Genomic DNA, 18,032 nt, shown 5'->3' with positions numbered 1-18,032 from the left:
TAGCCCCCAGTAAATGGTACCTGGGTACCAAGAGCATTGGGACTGAGGAGGGTCCCTAAGGAACACCTCACCTAGGCCATGCAGGCTGCCACTGCAGCTTGCGCAGCCTGGTACAGAGAGCACAACAGAGTTGACATGGCACACTGTCTGTGTGCCATGCCAACTAGCACTGCCTAAGTAAGTCACTGCCTAGGTAAGTCACCCCTGTAGCAGGCCCTACCACTAAGGCAGGGTGCACTACATCCTAGGTGTGGACCTATCTGCATGAGCAGATATGTCCATACAATATTGGGGTCTATTTCTTAATGTTATACGTGCCTGGGAAGCCATAGAGAGTACATGGGCTGGAAACCTGACTACTTTAGTTCCACAGCACCAAGATGACTTCACTGAACACAGTAAGTAAGTAAGTAAAGGATTTATAGAGCGCATGAATGCCGAGGCGTCTTGTTGCTAAGGTTTGCGTAGAGACGTGAACAACGTACAGGAAGAACCAGAACATTCCTAAGTAGGAAATAACCAGGTTTTGATCATTTTCCTGAACTGAGGTCTGGTAGGTTGAATCCTAATGTGGGTTGGTAGCTCATTCCAGAGCTTTGAAGCGCGATAATCGAGGCATCGAACTCCCCATTTTGCTTTGTTGATTTTAGGAACCTGGGCCGCGGCTTTACTGGACGATCTAAGATTCTGAGGGGGGGGGGGGTGTACCACTGCAAAAGTTTATTTTGATCCAATGGCCCTCCACAGTATAGTGCTTTAAGAACCAGGCAGAGCACCTTAAACTGGATGCGCTGCCTAACTAGGAGCCAGTGGAACTTCCTGATGCTGCCAGAAATATGATAGTATATAGGAACATTGCGCAGAAATCTTGGTGCAGCATTTTGCAGTGATTGCAGTTTTAACAGTTGACGCTTGTCAACCCCTAAATAGAGTTTGTTACAATAGTCAATTTGAGAAAGAGTTAGGGCACATACTACCATTTTTCTAAGGTCTAGTGGAATGAAAGGCAGGATTTTACTCAATATTTTTAGTAAAAAAGAAGCAGGATAAGGTCACAAGATTGATCTGTCCTGAGAAATTTAACTGGACATCAGAGAAACCCCAAGTTCCTTACTTTTGTCACCAGACTGACCCCCTGCCTCTACCAGCCACCAAGATTGACTCCATATTGGAGGTCCCTTTCCAAATTCCAAGACCTCTGTTTTATCTGTGTTCAATTTGAGGAAGTTGTTATGCATCCATTCCATAATGTGCTCACAACACCGGTGCAAACACAGGAGTGTTTGGTACTAAACTACTCCTCACAATAAACCCACACTGATGCCGGTGTGGGATTTATTGTAACATGTTCTCAGAGGTGCCACCCCTGAAACCTACCAACCCTGTTGTGGGCACGGACTGACTTTTGGCAGCCTACCACAAACTGACATGTTTCTGGGCCCTTGGGTCTCCCTGGGACCAGAAACAATGCAAATCCTGGGTAGATTTGTTTAGCCTCCTCCCCCAGGGTGGACCAGTGCTCAAAGGGGAAGCTTCAAAGGCCTGCCGCCTTGGTAATGGGACCCCCAGTCTCTGTGGTTAGCTGCAGACGGTGGCCCCCGGTTTACACATCACTTTTGGCTGGACAACCGGCGAGAAAACTTAGAAAGGCTAGGAGGTGTACCCACCTTTTCCAACTCCACCCCTCAGGTGGAGGAGGCGACGTTGAACACACTTTTCAGTCCCCTCTATTTTGAAAATGAGGGTACTTCCCCAATCAGGGATAGGCCTATGCCCCCCTCCCACATGAAGGTGGCATAATCTGTTTTCCCTCCAAATTTCTCCTTTGCTCTGTGAGCTGTATTTACTGGGGCCTGTGCACTTCGTTTTTTGGCCAGCAGGGGGAGTAAAGCTTTATTCAAACAGTATTGTTAGATTTCGAGTTAGTGAAGCCTTTACCTGCTGAAGTCCAAAGTTGTGGATTGAGCCTGTCTGTCTCCTAGGAGATTCTGAACAGGAGCAAGCAGCTGCCCAAACCCCACCCCCAGGCCAGCAGACCATTGGCTATTCAGCTACCAGGCAAGTCTGAGCCCTCGTCTCACACCTGCCCAGGCCCCTGAAGGCCTTGCTGGGTGCACTCCAAATCATTCTCCTCCATCTTGTGAGTTGCAGCCCACATGTGCCCCAGATTGCTTTGAGCAGAGTCCAGGAAGTGGTAAGGAGACAGACTAGTGCTGTCTCTTCCCAAGACAAAAAGTTGTTTAAAAAACGATTTTTACTTTCTGTGTTTACTGTCTATGCCTGTGGTTGTTACAGTTAAAAATTGTAGTTTTATCCTGCCTGTAATTGCATATTTTATCACCTGTGTTGTGTTTTAAATGTGTGGTTTTCCCTGCCCATGATTGCCTTCATTTAGTGTGTTGAATTGTGGGATTTGCAGTCCAACCTCTGTAGTTTGTCCCTCTAATTCCTTGGTGACAAATCTGTTTTCCCTCCAAGTGTCTCCTTTGCTCTGTGCTTAGGCCTGTGTGCTCAAACAGTGCACCCCCCGCCACCATTTTGTGTTCACAAGCCAGTGAGGCCAGCCCCCCTGCCCCCCCCCCCTAGCTACAGGGATTTTCTACATCAGAGGGTGCTTCTGTGAGCTGTATTTACTGGGGCCTGTGCACTTCGTTTTTTGGCCAGCAGGGGGAGTAAAGCTTTATTCAAACAGTATTGTTAGATTTCGAGTTAGTGAAGCCTTTACCTGCTGAAGTCCAAAGTTGTGGATTGAGCCTGTCTGTCTCCTAGGAGATTCTGAACAGGAGCAAGCAGCTTCCAACTCCCTGGCCAGCAAACCTTGTCTGAGGTTGCTGGGACCTTATATGGTGTGCTGGTGGTTGGCACATGTGTACACTGATTGGTGGTTGTATCTGGTGTTTCTATTGGGTTAGGGTTAATGTCCTCATTGGTTGGGTATTTGAGGGTTCTGACTGGTTTCTCGGTCTGTGATTCAATCATTGCAGGGTTGGGACTAGGGCTAGGGTTCAGATTTCTATAGGAAGTAGGGACTAGGGCTTCCTATGTTATTAGTTGTTGGGAGTAGGGTGGGACTAGGGCTAGTGTTAGACCTTCAATTGGAAGTAGCTATTTAGTGCTTCTGGTGTGATTGGTTGTTGGACCAGGTGTGGGACTAAGAGTAGGGTTAGGCTTGCTATTGGAAGTAGGGACTAGGGCTACCTGTACCATTGGCTGCTTGGACTTGGATTGGGACTAGTGGTAGGGCTAGGGCCTTTACTGGACGTAGAGATCAGGGTTTTTGAACTGATTGGGTGCTTGGACTAGGGTTAAGATTGGCTGCAAGGTCCTGGTCTCCTATTGGTTCTAGAAGTTAGGGCTAAAGTTGTGATTGGATAATGTTAGGGCTAGGGTTCCCATAGGCTGAAGGGGTCACCTGATTACTAGGGCTACAAAAAAGGCCAGGCTTAGGGCGTCTCAGCCCGGGCGTCGAGGCTAAGGGTGGAGAGGACAAGGGTAGTTGCCTGTTTGGGCCTGTTAAGGGTGGAGAGGACAAGGGTAGTTGTCTGTTTGGGCCTGTTCGAGACTGATCGGGACTAGGGACAGAAATGCTGCCCTTTTTCTCATAAAAAAAAAAACCTTCACTCTTTTATTCCTCCACTATGCTTTTTTTCTATAAAAATTAACAGACTAACATGTTCACTTCTCAAATTCCATGTTCCATATGCAACTATACTAATATATTGCCCAAATAACTGAATAACATATCTACTACTCAAATTACTTCATATTTATACTATACTAATTTTCAACACTAATCCTTTATGGGTTCCGAAGTGGCGTGCTACTCGCCAAAAAGCGCTTCAACACCCATCAGGTGCTATATGAATGCAAATCTTTCTTCTCCTTTTATCCATCCGCTATCCTTCTCACTCCAAGTAACAGACTAATATACACCACTGAAATTACCTCATATTTCATCTATCCTTCTGATTTAATTCCAAATCCAAATAACTGACTAACCTATCCACCACTTAAAATGTACTTGCATGTTTCACTATACTAATTCAACACTAATCCTCTGTGGGTCCCGGAGTAGCGTGCTACCCGCCGAAAAAACGCTTCGACGCCTCGTCAGGGGTAGTAAGCGCTATATAAATGCAATTACAATACAATACAATAATAGTGGGTGTAGCCACCCCAGGTAATATGTCCATTGGCCTTACCTACTACTCCCATAAAATGGCTCCCTCAGACCCTCAAATCAGATTGCTGCAACCTATGAAGACGACGCCGTGCAGCAAAGCTACTACTGACTTATCCCCAGTCCTACAAGCCGGTCTCCAGCTTTAAAGACTCTGCAAAGAAGATGACACCTGTCCTGTGGCCAGGGACTTCCAGAAACCAGAGGAAGACTGCCTGATCCCCAACAAAGACCAGATCTCCAGAGGACAGCTGCTATGTCCAGAGGAATCCAACTACAAGGCCTCCAGATCCAGCTGAAACCACAACTCCTGCCCACTCTGCACCGGACACCCACATCCCGAGTCCGAGTGGCTCACCTGACAGTGAAGTCTCCCCAGCGATCCAGACCTCGAGGCCAGTGTTGGCTGACACCTCCTGGATTCCACGACGACGCCTGCAGTCTGAATCCAAAGTCTTCCCCTTGCCGCGACCGGCTCTGGTAAGAAGGCTCCAACATCTAAGGGCACCCCCACACCCGAAGCCACTGCGCCTTGGTGAGATGAATCAATGGTGTCCCCCACACCCTGCTGCATCTCTACTTACCTCTGTCATCATTGGTTTCCCTCCAGCAACCACTGATGCCTGCAGCCTGTTTGCTGAAAGCAGAATCTCCTTTGAAAAGCATTGGTTGACCGATGCTGAATTTTCACCCTGCACACAGCCGCCCCAGTACCGATGTTGGTGCATGCTTGGTGCTGCTTTGTGGCCCCCCTGTGCTTGACCTAACCCCCAAAGCTTGGCCCCTGCTACCGATTTACTTACCTACATGAAGTGTGTAGGAAAGTGGGTTTCTGGTGCAGTCACCTCCCCCCCTTCCCTCCCCCCACACACTTTTTGCCAGACTACTGATGCACTTTTACTTGGTGTGCCCTGGGTCCCTGCCCATCAGCTTCCCAGGGCCTGTGTTCTTTCCCCAAAATAAACCCACTTGGCATCTCTTGCCACAGGTCAGCCCCTCGTAAATGGTACCACAAGTACCCAGGGCACTGTGACCAGAGAAAGCCTCTAAGGGCTGCAGCCCTTATTGTGCCACTCTTAGAGGTCCTGTACTACTACACTCACACACTGCCTTTGCAGGCTGCATGCTTTGGTGCCTAACAAAGTGAAGAGTTGACATGGCACACATCCCTGTTTGCCATGCCTACAACCCACTGCCCTGGCATAGATCGTCACCCCTCTAGATGGGTGCACTATACCAGTGCTGAGAGTACAGGTGCATCAGCCCTGTACTCCTACTCTGTCTAAGTCCATTCTTCGACATTGTAAGTGTAGTGCTGCCATTAAGAGTATATGGTGCTGGGAGTTTGTCATTGCGAACTCCACAGCACCATAATGGCTACACTGAAAACCGAGAATTTTGGTATCAAACTTCTCAGCACATTAAACCCACACTGATGCCAGAGTGGGATTTATTGAAAAATGTACACAGAGGGCATCTCAGAGATGCCCCCTGAAAACTAACCAACTTCTAGTATCCCGACTGAGTAGCTGCTTTGGTTGCCACCACCAAACATGTTTCTGGACCCCTGGGTCGAGAGCCTGCTGCTCTCTGGGGCCTGAAACAATGCACATCCTGGGACGAGGTGCTAAGCCTCCTCCCCCAGGTTGGGCAGGGTTCACAAAGGGAAAGCTTCAAAGGCATGCTGCCTTTGTGAGCCTCCCCAGACCAATTGCTGCTTTCAGCAACTGGTCCCCACTGGTTCTACCTCCCACTTTGAGCGGGAGAAACGGTGGGGGAAAGCAAGTGAAGGAGAGAGGTGTGCCCACCTCTGCCAACTCCACCCCTCAAGTGGGGGAGGCGAGGTGAAGCACAACTCCGAGTCCCCGCCATCTTGAGAATGGGGGACCCAAACAACAAGGGTCAGGCTCCTGCTCCCCTCTCACTGGAGGGTGGCACAATAGGGGGTGTATCCACCCCAGGGAAGGGACCCATTGGTCCCTGCCCTCTACCTACCTGTAACGCCCCTAAAACTAGTTTATTCGAGGCATGTGGGCTGCTGAATTTATATCTATGCATAGATCGCTGCCTAGTGTTGGGTCAGGATGATTGCACATTGTTGTCCTGGAAGAGTCTTCGAAGTATCACGAGATAGGTGGCTCCTCCCTGGACTACAGTGCGCATGGGCATCCCCTCCATGCTCAGATTGTTTTTTTCCGCCATTGGGTTCGGATGTGCTTCTTAACTCACGTTCGGAAATTATACTAGTTACTCTTTTTTGGGGCCAAAAGGCCTTAGGGGCGTCGGTAATGTCTTTCGTTCGGTGCCTTTCAGCTTTCCTGTTCTTTGAACTCGACTTCGGAAGACTTTTAGTCTTCGACGCCAAAGGCCCGTCGACGATCGATGATGGAACGGAGCCCGTTCAAGCGCTGCCCCGTCTGCAACTCTAAATATCCCCACATCGACATGCACCCGGTGTTCAACAAATGTCTCTCACCGGATCACGACGAGGCCAGTTGCATGGCCTGTTCGAAGTTCAGGTCGAAGAAAACTCTCCGTCTTCGACGCGCGGCACGACAGTCGGCGCGTGAATAGGCACCAGACCCAGAAAACATCTTCGGTGGTGACGACGATGAAAATGTACAAGACGACGAACCGGAACCCTCGGACCCCGCGTCGGAGCCAGACTCCACCTACAACGAGGACGAGGAACAACTCTACGTCCATGATGAAGACATCATCGAGGTAGGAGACGACGCACAACCTCTCGGAGCCGTCGACGACGACTCAAGCGAGGAGCTAGGCCCAACCGCAGTGGCGGGGCCCCATACAGACACTTCCACGGCTCAGGTCGAGGCATCGCCGGAAGGCCTTAGCCAAGATCTTCGACAACATTCTCTAGTCCCGCTTCCAGGCCCGACTAAGAACATTTCCAAAGAGCCATCGGTAGATCGACCACTCTCAGTGGAAAAATCGAAACCGAAAGCAAAAGACCCAAAATCGAAACCGAAAGTATTGACTACAACCGTCGGCTCGAAGACTTCGGAACCGTCCAAGTCAAAACAAGTGCTCGACCCCTCGGAGTCGACAGGGGGCGTCGAGCCGAAGATCGGAGCGACAAAGCCTGTGTCTGCTGTTAAACACGTCACGCTCACGTCGACGTCAACGTCGAGGCCCGGCTCCAAAGATGTCGCCTCTTCCAAAGGACTCCAGGCCCAAAAGGCCGTCGATCTGAAGATCCAGAAGCCGCAACTGGTCAAGGCCTTCGAGACGAAAAACACCATCGGCTCGAAGGAACAATCCTCCTCCACCATCACAAGCGTCCCTGCTCCGCAGCAACGCGTCGAGGCGACGAAAACGCACAAGCACGCGGACCAGTCGGAGTCGGTCGGATCGAAGTCGAAGCCTTCGAAGCAGGTCGGTCCATCACCGATGCCTTTGGCGCCTATCAAATACGGCCTGCCCCCAACGGCTAGACCTAAGGCTGTACAACCTCAAAAGGCTACAGACTCGTCCAAGGCAATATCAGTAGCTGCACCCGCCCAGCCTCGGACCGAAGACGTGCAGTTCCAGCCACCAAGCTACGACGAGCAGTCGAAGTTATACAGCGACTCCGAATCAGGCAGGCTCACCGTTTACAAACGGAAAATCAGACCTGAAACACCTATGGAGCCTTACAAAATACCACTAAAGAAAAAGAGAGACTCCACCACCTCTCCAATTCTTTTTGAACCCATGCACACATATGGGCAAGGCTATTCCTACTCACCCACAACAGTCACCGAGGACGTGGGGGAAGAGGACAATGATGAGCAGTTTAACTACCCCATGGACACAGATCAAGATGAGTCCCAGCCATGGCTGATACTGTTGACCCTGATGAACCACACACCACCCCTGACATTCAGTCATATGCGGTCAAAACTTCGCCTACTCAAGACACTGCTGCGTTCAACGCGCTCATTGAAAGAGCTGCACATAACCATGACGTGGATATGCACGCTGACCCCGTGGAGGAAGACTTCCTTTTTGATACATTCTCCACATCTGAAAAATCTATAAAAACTCTACCTATGCTCAAAGGTGTGCTCAAACATGCAAGTGACATTTTTAAAGAGCCCACTAAAGCAAGGGTGATAAACCCGAGAATTGAACGGAAGTACCGGCCTGCGCCCGTGGACCCTACCTACATCAAGGGCCAACTCCCAGTGGACTCCTTGGTGGTGGCTAATGCTCGCAAGAGAGCCAACTCGCAAACGACGGGTGATGCTCCTCCTCCGGACAAGGAATCCAAGATCTTGGAGGCCTCTGGAAAACGTGTGGCTGCGCAGGCTGCTAATATTTGGAGAATCTCCAATACCCAAGCCCTGTTAGCAAGATATGACAGGGCACACTACGACACTTTAGAGCAGCTACTGCAACACCTACCAGATACTTATAAGGAGGGAGCAGAAATGCTTATACAGGAGGGAAAGTTAATTTCCAACGCGTCCATTAAGTGCGCGTTAGATGCAGCCGACACAGCAGCTAGGGCCATAAACACTAGCGTTATGCTAAGGAGGCATGCCTGGCTCCGCATCTCTGGATTTAAGTCTGAAATCCAGACTACCCTGCTCAATCAGCCAGTAAACCCCAACTTCCTGTTTGGTCCAGAAGTATACACCACTCTGGAGAAGATTAAAAAGGACACTGACACTGCGAAATCCATGGGGGCTCTGCAGTCTCAGCAGTTCAGGGGCGGTTCCTGTCGTCGCTCCGGTAACAGGGGAGCCTCAAGAGGACAAGCGTCACAACAAGCCCAGTACAGCAAGGGAGGCACACAAACCACCTATAACAAGAACAATAGGGGTGGATATCGTGGACACAGTACCAAAGGCAGGGGACGTGGAAATAATAATGCCAGATCCTCCGCCACTAACAAGCAGTGACGTCTTGTCACTGCCCCCCGCCCATATAACACCGGTCGTGGGGAGACTCCAGCAGTTCCTGCCAGTCTGGCAAAGCATAACCACGGACAGGTGGGTGAGCCAACTTATACAACACGATTATTGTCTAGAACTAACCTCCACTCCACCCAACATACCCCCAAGGCACCGTCCTATGTCCGCAGAGCACATGCACTTATTGCAGCAAGAAGTCATATCCATGCTGCAAAAAGGGGCCATAGAGCTCGTGCCTGTACAACAACAGGGAACAGGGGTGTACTCTCTGTACTTCTTAATCCCAAAAAAGGACGGATCCCTCAGGCCCATTCTAGACCTCAGGCCCCTAAACCAATATATCCTATCAGAACACTTTCACATGCTCACGTTACAGCAAGTTCTGCCGTTGCTCAGTCAAGGAGATTTCTTGGCAACCCTAGATCTAAAGGATGCCTATTTCCACATTCCCATTCACCCCAGTCACAGGAAATACCTCAGGTTCACCATCAACAACCAGCATTACCAGCTCAAGGTCCTGCCTTTCGGGGTCACTACAGCCCCCAGAGTGTTTACAAAGTGTTTAGCGACAGTGGCCGCGCACCTTCGGAGACAACATATCCATGTCTATCCGTATCTGGACGACTGGCTAGTACAAGCAAAGTCAGCCCAGCAGTGTGCCAACCACATGTCCCGCACAATCCACCTCCTACACAGTCTGGGATTTTCGCTCAATTACCAAAAGTCCCATCTTCAACCCGCACATGTACAGCAGTACCTAGGCGCAGAAATAAACACGCTCGCTGCCACGGCGCACCCGAACTCAGCGAGAGTCAATAGCATGCAACTGCTGATTCAGAGATTCAGGCCACAACACTCACTCCCGGCGCAGGTGTTCATGCAGCTGATAGTCATGATGGCCTCCTGCATCTTTATAGTCCCTCACGCGAGGCTACACATGCGTCCGCTTCAGGAGTGCTTAGCACGCCAGTGGAACCAGGCTCAAGGACAGCTAAAGGACCTAGTGTTGGTGACCGGTCGTGCATACAACTCTCGGCATTGGTGGAACACACAAAACCTTTGCAGGGGACGACCGTTCCAAGAGCCTGTACCACAAATAGTACTGACAACGGACGCATCTCTCCAGGGCCGGGGAGCGGATGTCCTCCATTACACAGTGCAGGGACTATGGACACCGCAACAGCAGAAGATGCATATCAACTTACTAGAACTGATGGCAATCTTCATGGCAATGAAGGCATTCAAGTTGCATCTCTGCAACAAAGTCGTGTTGATCCGGACGGACAACATGACTGCAATGTATTGCATCCAAAAGCAAGGGGGGACACACTCTCCACAATTGTCACACCTAGCACAATGCATGTGGAAGTGGGCCATTCAAAGGAACATGTTCCTCATGGCGGGACACCTCCCAGGGAAGGACAACCAGATGGCGGACTTGCTCAGCAGACACAGCCATCAGATGCACGAGTGGGAGATACATCCCTCAGTGCTCCAACCATACTTCCGTCGGTGGGGTCATCCAGAGATAGACCTATTCGCCACACATGAAAACGCAAAATGCCGCACCTTCGCCGCCAGGTTCCCACACCCGCAGTCTCAGGGCAATGCAATATGGATGAACTGGTCGAACAGATTTGCGTACGCCTTTCCTCCAGCTCCACTCATTCTGCTAGTGGCACGCAAACTGAGGCAACACTCCATGACGCTCATCCTGGTTGCTCCAACGTGGGCAAGGCAAGCGTGGTACACCACGTTCCTAGAACTTTCCGTGGTTCCCCACGAGCGCCTACGACTCACGCCCAGTCTCCTCACTCAGAACCATGGAGACATTCAGCACCCCAATCCGCAACAGTTGAGCCTGGCAATAAGGCTCCTGAAGTTATAGAGTTTGGCTACTTAAACCTGCCTCCTGACTGCATGGACATCATAAAGGAGGCTAGGCGTCCTACCACAAGGGCCTGCTACGCGGCCAAATGGAAGCGCTTTGTTATCTATTGCTCCAATAATAACATAAATCCGCTGGATGCTTCCATGAAAAATCTCATAAGTTACTTGCTGCACCTATACAAGTGTAATCTAGCGTATAGTTCCATCAGGATACATTTGGCAGCAATGGCAGCTTATCTTCAAAATAGACAGCACCTATTCCTTTTCAGAGTGCCAGCCATTAAAGCTTTTATGGAGGGACTGAAAAGGGTCATTCCTCCAAGACAAAATAGCAAAAAGACCCGCACAAGGGAAGTTATACATACATTATATTTCTTGCTAAAGTATGCAATAGTATTCACAAATGTACAAGATTAGCGCTTTCCAAGAAGAAGTAAGGTCCAAGTCTTGAGAGTTATGAAGTAGGGCTTTTTATTCAAAGACAAGCATGTTGGAGATTCAAGAAATTGCTAGCAGCCAACGCGTTTCGTCACCACTGTGACTTCTTCAGGGCTAGAAGCAATTGTACATAAAACACAAAATTACAAATAGGAAATATTTGCACAAGACATAAAAAGACAAACAAACCTTATATACATCATAAAAGAGGTTTCTTTTGGTCTAAAAAATGGTAGTTGCACTAAGCCTAGTACAATTGACCATTAGCAGTTATATATCAAGGGTTACCATGATGTCAGTTGACATCTGTACTTAGTTATATTACATGTGTTGCAGATTTGCATCATTCCACTGCATACATTTGGAAAGCGTTAGATGGTATCACGAATTACATTATTTTATAAAAATTGCCTTCTCACAGTATTCGAGTGTGAAGCTAACACAGGGAGGAAATTAACTTCAAAACTCATCTAGTTTCACTTCTTAAAAAGTACTATTAGTTATATCTCCTTTTTATTCAGAGATGTCATATAGTGCCCAGTATGTGTTCAGTATTACACACTAGGACAATAAAACTACCTAACTCATTGGTATATTACAATTACATTGCTACAACATCATACTCCTCATATCTCATTTTGGAACCATTTTCTTTTATGAATAAAGCATTTTGCATACCTCTAAGGTCAGTTGAGCTGTGTAAAATAGAGCTTGCGTCGCTTGAACCAAGATACATCAATATAAGCACCTATAAGGTATTAAATATATACATTAAGTTCCTATGGATACATACAGATGATATGCATAGAATCCATAGATTTGACTAGCACTTACAATCAAAGTCCCTTCTTCCAGTTCCTTATGTTTTTAATTTAACTTCTCAGTTTTCCTCTAGTGTACAGCATTTAACGATGTTCCCATCTGTGTCACGGGGATCTAAAAGTATACAATGCACCTTAGTACCAACTTAACATGTATAGTGTGTCATAATGAAGGGTCGTTTTAAATACCCAGAGAATTTTACTTACAATATCAGGAGTAATCTGATATATCCAAAGTAGCGTCTTGTTCGTTTTTTTCTATGAATTCAGATAGTTGTGATTATGGGACCATCAGGAATTCTTCAATAAGTAATAGGCATCTAAAATAACATGCAAAAGTCATAATTTAGACACTCATTCTAATGATTTCCCATTATGCAATCTCCTATTTTTTGGGGTTCCATGGTCCTACTTTTACCAACCAACCACCCCTATTTAATTATCATTAGTAGGTTCTTAGGCATTATAATTATAGCATCTAATGTTCATGTTTCGCTGTTAGTTGGTAATTATTTCCAAAACGAGCAGTTTTTAAATGCTTTAAAAACTGCTCGTTTTGGAAATAATGGTACAACACCATACTACTGTGCCCTAGCAAGGATCCTCACAAAAACAGGAGACTGAAGAATATGGAACCATTATAATGAGTATCTCAATAGGCTTGTAGAGTCAGTTGCAGTATTAGATCACTGTGTTAAAAGTAGGACCATGGAACCCCAAAAAATAGGAGATTGCATAATGGGAAATCATTAGAATGAGTGTCTAAATTATGACTTTTGCATGTTATTTTAGATGCCTATTACTTATTGAAGAATTCCTGATGGTCCCATAATCACAACTATCTGAATTCATAGAAAAAAACGAACAAGACGCTACTTTGGATATATCAGATTACTCCTGATATTGTAAGTAAAATTCTCTGGGTATTTAAAACGACCCTTCATTATGACACACTATACATGTTAAGTTGGTACTAAGGTGCATTGTATACTTTTAGATCCCCGTGACACAGATGGGAACATCGTTAAATGCTGTACACTAGAGGAAAACTGAGAAGTTAAATTAAAAACATAAGGAACTGGAAGAAGGGACTTTGATTGTAAGTGCTAGTCAAATCTATGGATTCTATGCATATCATCTGTATGTATCCATAGGAACTTAATGTATATATTTAATACCTTATAGGTGCTTATATTGATGTATCTTGGTTCAAGCGACGCAAGCTCTATTTTACACAGCTCAACTGACCTTAGAGGTATGCAAAATGCTTTATTCATAAAAGAAAATGGTTCCAAAATGAGATATGAGGAGTATGATGTTGTAGCAATGTAATTGTAATATACCAATGAGTTAGGTAGTTTTATTGTCCTAGTGTGTAATACTGAACACATACTGGGCACTATATGACATCTCTGAATAAAAAGGAGATATAACTAATAGTACTTTTTAAGAAGTGAAACTAGATGAGTTTTGAAGTTAATTTCCTCCCTGTGTTAGCTTCACACTCGAATACTGTGAGAAGGCAATTTTTATAAAATAATGTAATTCGTGATACCATCTAACGCTTTCCAAATGTATGCAGTGGAATGATGCAAATCTGCAACACATGTAATATAACTAAGTACAGATGTCAACTGACATCATGGTAACCCTTGATATATAACTGCTAATGGTCAATTGTACTAGGCTTAGTGCAACTACCATTTTTTAGACCAAAAGAAACCTCTTTTATGATGTATATAAGGTTTGTTTGTCTTTTTATGTCTTGTGCAAATATTTCCTATTTGTAATTTTGTGTTTTATGTACAATTGCTTCTAGCCCTGAAGAAGTCACAGTGGTGACGAAACGCGTTGGCTGCTAGCAATTTCTTGAATCTCCAACATGCTTGTCTTTGAATAAAAAGCCCTACTTCATAACTCTCAAGACTTGGACCTTACTTCTTCTTGGAAAGCGCTAATCTTGTACATTTGTGAATACTATTGCATACTTTAGCAAGAAATATAATGTATGTATAACTTCCCTTGTGCGGGTCTTTTTGCTATTTTCATTGCATGTGATGTCTTGCATCACACTTTAGGGGGTGTTTACGGGTCACGCCCTCGACCTATACGCACAGGCTTTTGAGTATTAGACACAAGACCAAACATAGTGGAATAGTGTGCAGGCAGCAAATAGCTCTGACCCAATCTTGTTGTGTTATTCATTCCTCCAAGACACCCGCCTTCGCCTCTCTGGAACCTCAACATCGTCCTCACCAGGCTCATGGGCCCACCATTTGAGCCACTTCACTCTTGTGAGATACAATTTCTCACATGGAAAGTGGCTTTTCTGGTGGCTATTACGTCGCTACGACGAGTTAGCGAGCTGCAAGCCCTCACTATTCAAGAGCCTTTCATTCAGATATATGCTAATAGGGTTGTGCTGCGCACCAACCCTAAATTTATGCCCAAGGTAGTGTCACAGTTCCACATTAACCAAACTATTGAACTACCTGTGTTCTTCCCAAATCCTGATTCAGTGGCAGACAGAGCACTACACACACTAGATGTTAAAAGGGCTCTCCTGTACTACATAGACAGGACTAAAGCTTTCAGAAAAACTAAACAACTGTTTGTTGCCTTCTCTCCACAGCACAAGGGCAACCCAATTTCTAAATCAGGTATAGCCAGATGGATTGTTAAATGCATCCAGATCTGTTATCAAAAGGCTAAACGCACGTTAACAATCCCCCCAAGAGCGCATTCCACACGCAAGTTGGGGGCATCCATGACTTTCCTAGGTAACATCCCCCTAGATGACATATGTAGAGCAGCCACATGGACCAACATACACACATTCACCAAGCACTACTGCGTGGATGTCCACTCCAAACAGCAAGCTGCTGTAGGTCAGGCTGTTCTCAAAACTCTTTTTCAGACTGCTGCAGCTGGCACGGGCAACCGCTGCTAAGGAGGGTACTACTATTTATTCTATGCATAGATATAAATTCAGCAGCCCACATGCCTCGAACGGAATATGCTACTTACCAGTATGCATCTGTTATTGGCATGTAGGGCTGCTGACATTTATATCGCCCGCCCTCCTCCCCGGTGCCTGTCGCAGCTGTAGCATTCAGAATTCGCATAATTATTCTCATGCATGGTCATCACTTACTCTATCACACTCCATCTCTGCCACAATGGCGAAAAACAATCTGAGCATGGAGGGGATGCCCATGCACACTGTAGTCCAGGGAGGAGCCACCTATCTCGTGATACTTCGAAGACTCTTCCAGGACAACAATGTGCAATCATCCGGACCCAACACTAGGCGGCGATCTATGCATAGATATAAATGTCAGCAGCCCCACATGCCAAGAACAGATGCATACTGGTAAGTAGCATATTCCTTAGGGGTCACCCTGAACCTTGCTTCCTGAGATCCAGCCTGACAACAAGAAGAAAAGAAGGACCATGCAGCCAGCTAACAAGAGAAAGACACCCACTGATTTGGCCCCAGCCCAAACGGCCTGTCTCCCCTCGAACCTGCTCCTGCGAAATTCCGGTGTGTCCTGCAGCCAGCAACCTCAAAAACCCATAGGACCTGCCTGCCTTCACTTCCAAAGACTGCTATTCCTGTGAACACCGGATTTGTTCAACTGCAACCTCTGGCAGCAGCCGCAAACAGCGAATCCAGCCCACTCTGCACCCGCCGAACCCGGCACGAGTTAGAGTGGAAAAATACCATGAGGAGGTCACTCCGATGACCCTTGAGCTGCCTCAAGCCTTCAGCCGACACCTGCAGCGTAAATCCAGAAGGACCCCTAACCGCGACCAGGAGCTGGTAAGAAATCCTACCCCAAAAGACACCTGTGCACCCGACGCCCCAGGGCCTTGTGTGCACAAACCGATGGTGCCTAACCAACCCTTAACTTCCCAACTTACCTTTCCAAGTGGTGGTCGCACCGAGAAGTCCTTCGTCTTCCTGCCTGCAGTGCATTTGCAAACCGGAGGTTCTCCATAGAAAGCCTACAGAGCGCCCGACGTCGAAACAGCACTCTGCACTCGGCCTCCCCTGTGCCGCTGAGGGTGCACCTTTTGTGCTACTTTGTTTCCCCATTTGCCCTGACCTTAACCCTAGAAGTTTTGCTCCCATAACCCAGTGGCCTGCTTGCCAGCAGCCACCAACCGGAGGCCCCCTGTACCCCATTGGATAACATTGGGCCGCAACACTCTGCACCCGGCCGCCCTAGTGCCGCTGAGGGTTTAACAAAAGTGCATCACTGACCCTGGTGGACCCCTGAGTCTAATCCCAGCACCTTAACTCCCACCACAGTCTAATACTTACCTGTGAACCAATAACCTATTTTTCCTCCATAGGTTAACATTAACAATTTTCTTTCAAAAAGTTTTTAAGTGTGGAGTTTTGAAATCTAAAAATATTCTTTAAAAATCGCTTAAATAACCAAAACATATTTACTTACTTGTTTGCAGGAAATGTCCCAGTGCTGGATCTAGGTATCCAGCACTGAGTTAGAAAAGTAACGTAAAAAGTAACTTACCTGTAATTTACTGAAAAAGCCTATTCATTTCAATGTATTGTATTTGCTAAGTGTTGCAACCTACTGCATCCCTTGGAAATCAAACAAAGTACAATTTCTATTGCATTTTCAAACTGTTCTACGTCCAGCAACTTATTACTGAAAATTATTTAATGCTTACCTTTGCCAGGCTTGCTTGGTTCTAAAAATAAACAGCAGTATATTTGTTTATACAAAAACAATTGGCCTAGAGTACAGTTCTTGAGTATGTGTATTCATTTGCTGACGGAGTGTGTACATCAAATGCTTAACACTGTCCTCTGATACTGCCTTTACTGCTCGACCACTCTACCACAAATAGAGAGTAAGGTTCTATCTAACTTTAACCTCTGCCTACTTCTGGGGGCACCTGGAGTCTATACACACTATACCTCATTTTGGAGTAGTATATATAGAGCCAGTTTCCTACACAGCGTGTAGGAGACCACCCCCAGTCTCTATTGAAACACATTGAGCTGAGCTCCAATTTTGACCTCTGCACCCGGCCGCCCCAGTCTCACTGGTGGTGCAGCTTTGATACTCACCTTACCATTGCACTTGCTGACCTTTTGGTCCTGAAGCCTGGAAGTGTAATTTGCGTACTTAATTTTATAACCGCATTATTGTTTTCCTCCATAGGTTAACATTGAACTGTTCAGAAATTGCACGGTCGGTTTTTGAAAGTGAAAAGTACTTTTAGTTAGAAATGCACTTACCTTATTGCAAAGATCTTGATCTTAAAATAAAGTACAAACAAAGCTTATTTTCAAAAATTGTTGTGGATCTTTTTTTTGAGTTGTGTGTCCATTATTGGCAAAGTTGTGCAATACATTTCTTGCACTCCTCTGTGTTAGGCCTAAGGCTGCTCGCCCACACTACCACTAAAAGATCACTTTGGGTTTTACATTGAGCTCTGTACACTTTTGGGGAACCGCTGGACTCTGTGCATGGTATAACCACCTAGTGGTATACAATATACAGAGCCAGCTTCCTACAGTAACCCATACCCAGGACAAATACTATGCCTGAGGTTTCCTAGCCAACACTTTAAAGAATCCTCTGTCAAGGGTTTGACCTTGAACAGATCCTTGGCTTCAGGGCAAGTAATAGCCACGATAGTCATGCCTCAAGCCATGAAGCAACTCCAAACCAGCCTGACCTCCGTAAAAACCTCAAGACCAGGTTCTAGAACCTCCTGAAATCGTGGAGTGCCTGTCTCGAAACA

At 46.7% G+C, this 18,032-nt stretch overlaps 2 protein-coding genes across 4 annotated transcripts in view; both read left to right on the top strand.

Annotated features, from left to right (window-relative positions):
• ARHGEF12 (Rho guanine nucleotide exchange factor 12) overlaps positions 1–18,032 on the top strand; it is a 926,126-nt gene that overhangs the window by 261,154 nt on the left and 646,940 nt on the right. The window lies entirely within an intron of this gene.
• LOC144825334 (uncharacterized) overlaps positions 8,017–18,032 on the top strand; it is a 43,151-nt gene continuing 33,135 nt past the window's right edge. Inside the window, exon 1 of the mRNA XM_078684136.1 lies at positions 8,017–8,960. Within this exon, the coding sequence (XP_078540262.1) occupies positions 8,017–8,960 (944 nt within the window). The remainder of the gene's footprint in view (positions 8,961–18,032) is intronic.

Source organism: Lissotriton helveticus, chromosome 3_1 (genome assembly GCF_964261635.1).
Source record: "Lissotriton helveticus chromosome 3_1, aLisHel1.1, whole genome shotgun sequence".
Classification (NCBI taxonomy): Eukaryota; Metazoa; Chordata; class Amphibia; order Caudata; family Salamandridae; genus Lissotriton; species Lissotriton helveticus.
This window is presented reverse-complemented; position numbering and strand designations above follow the sequence as displayed.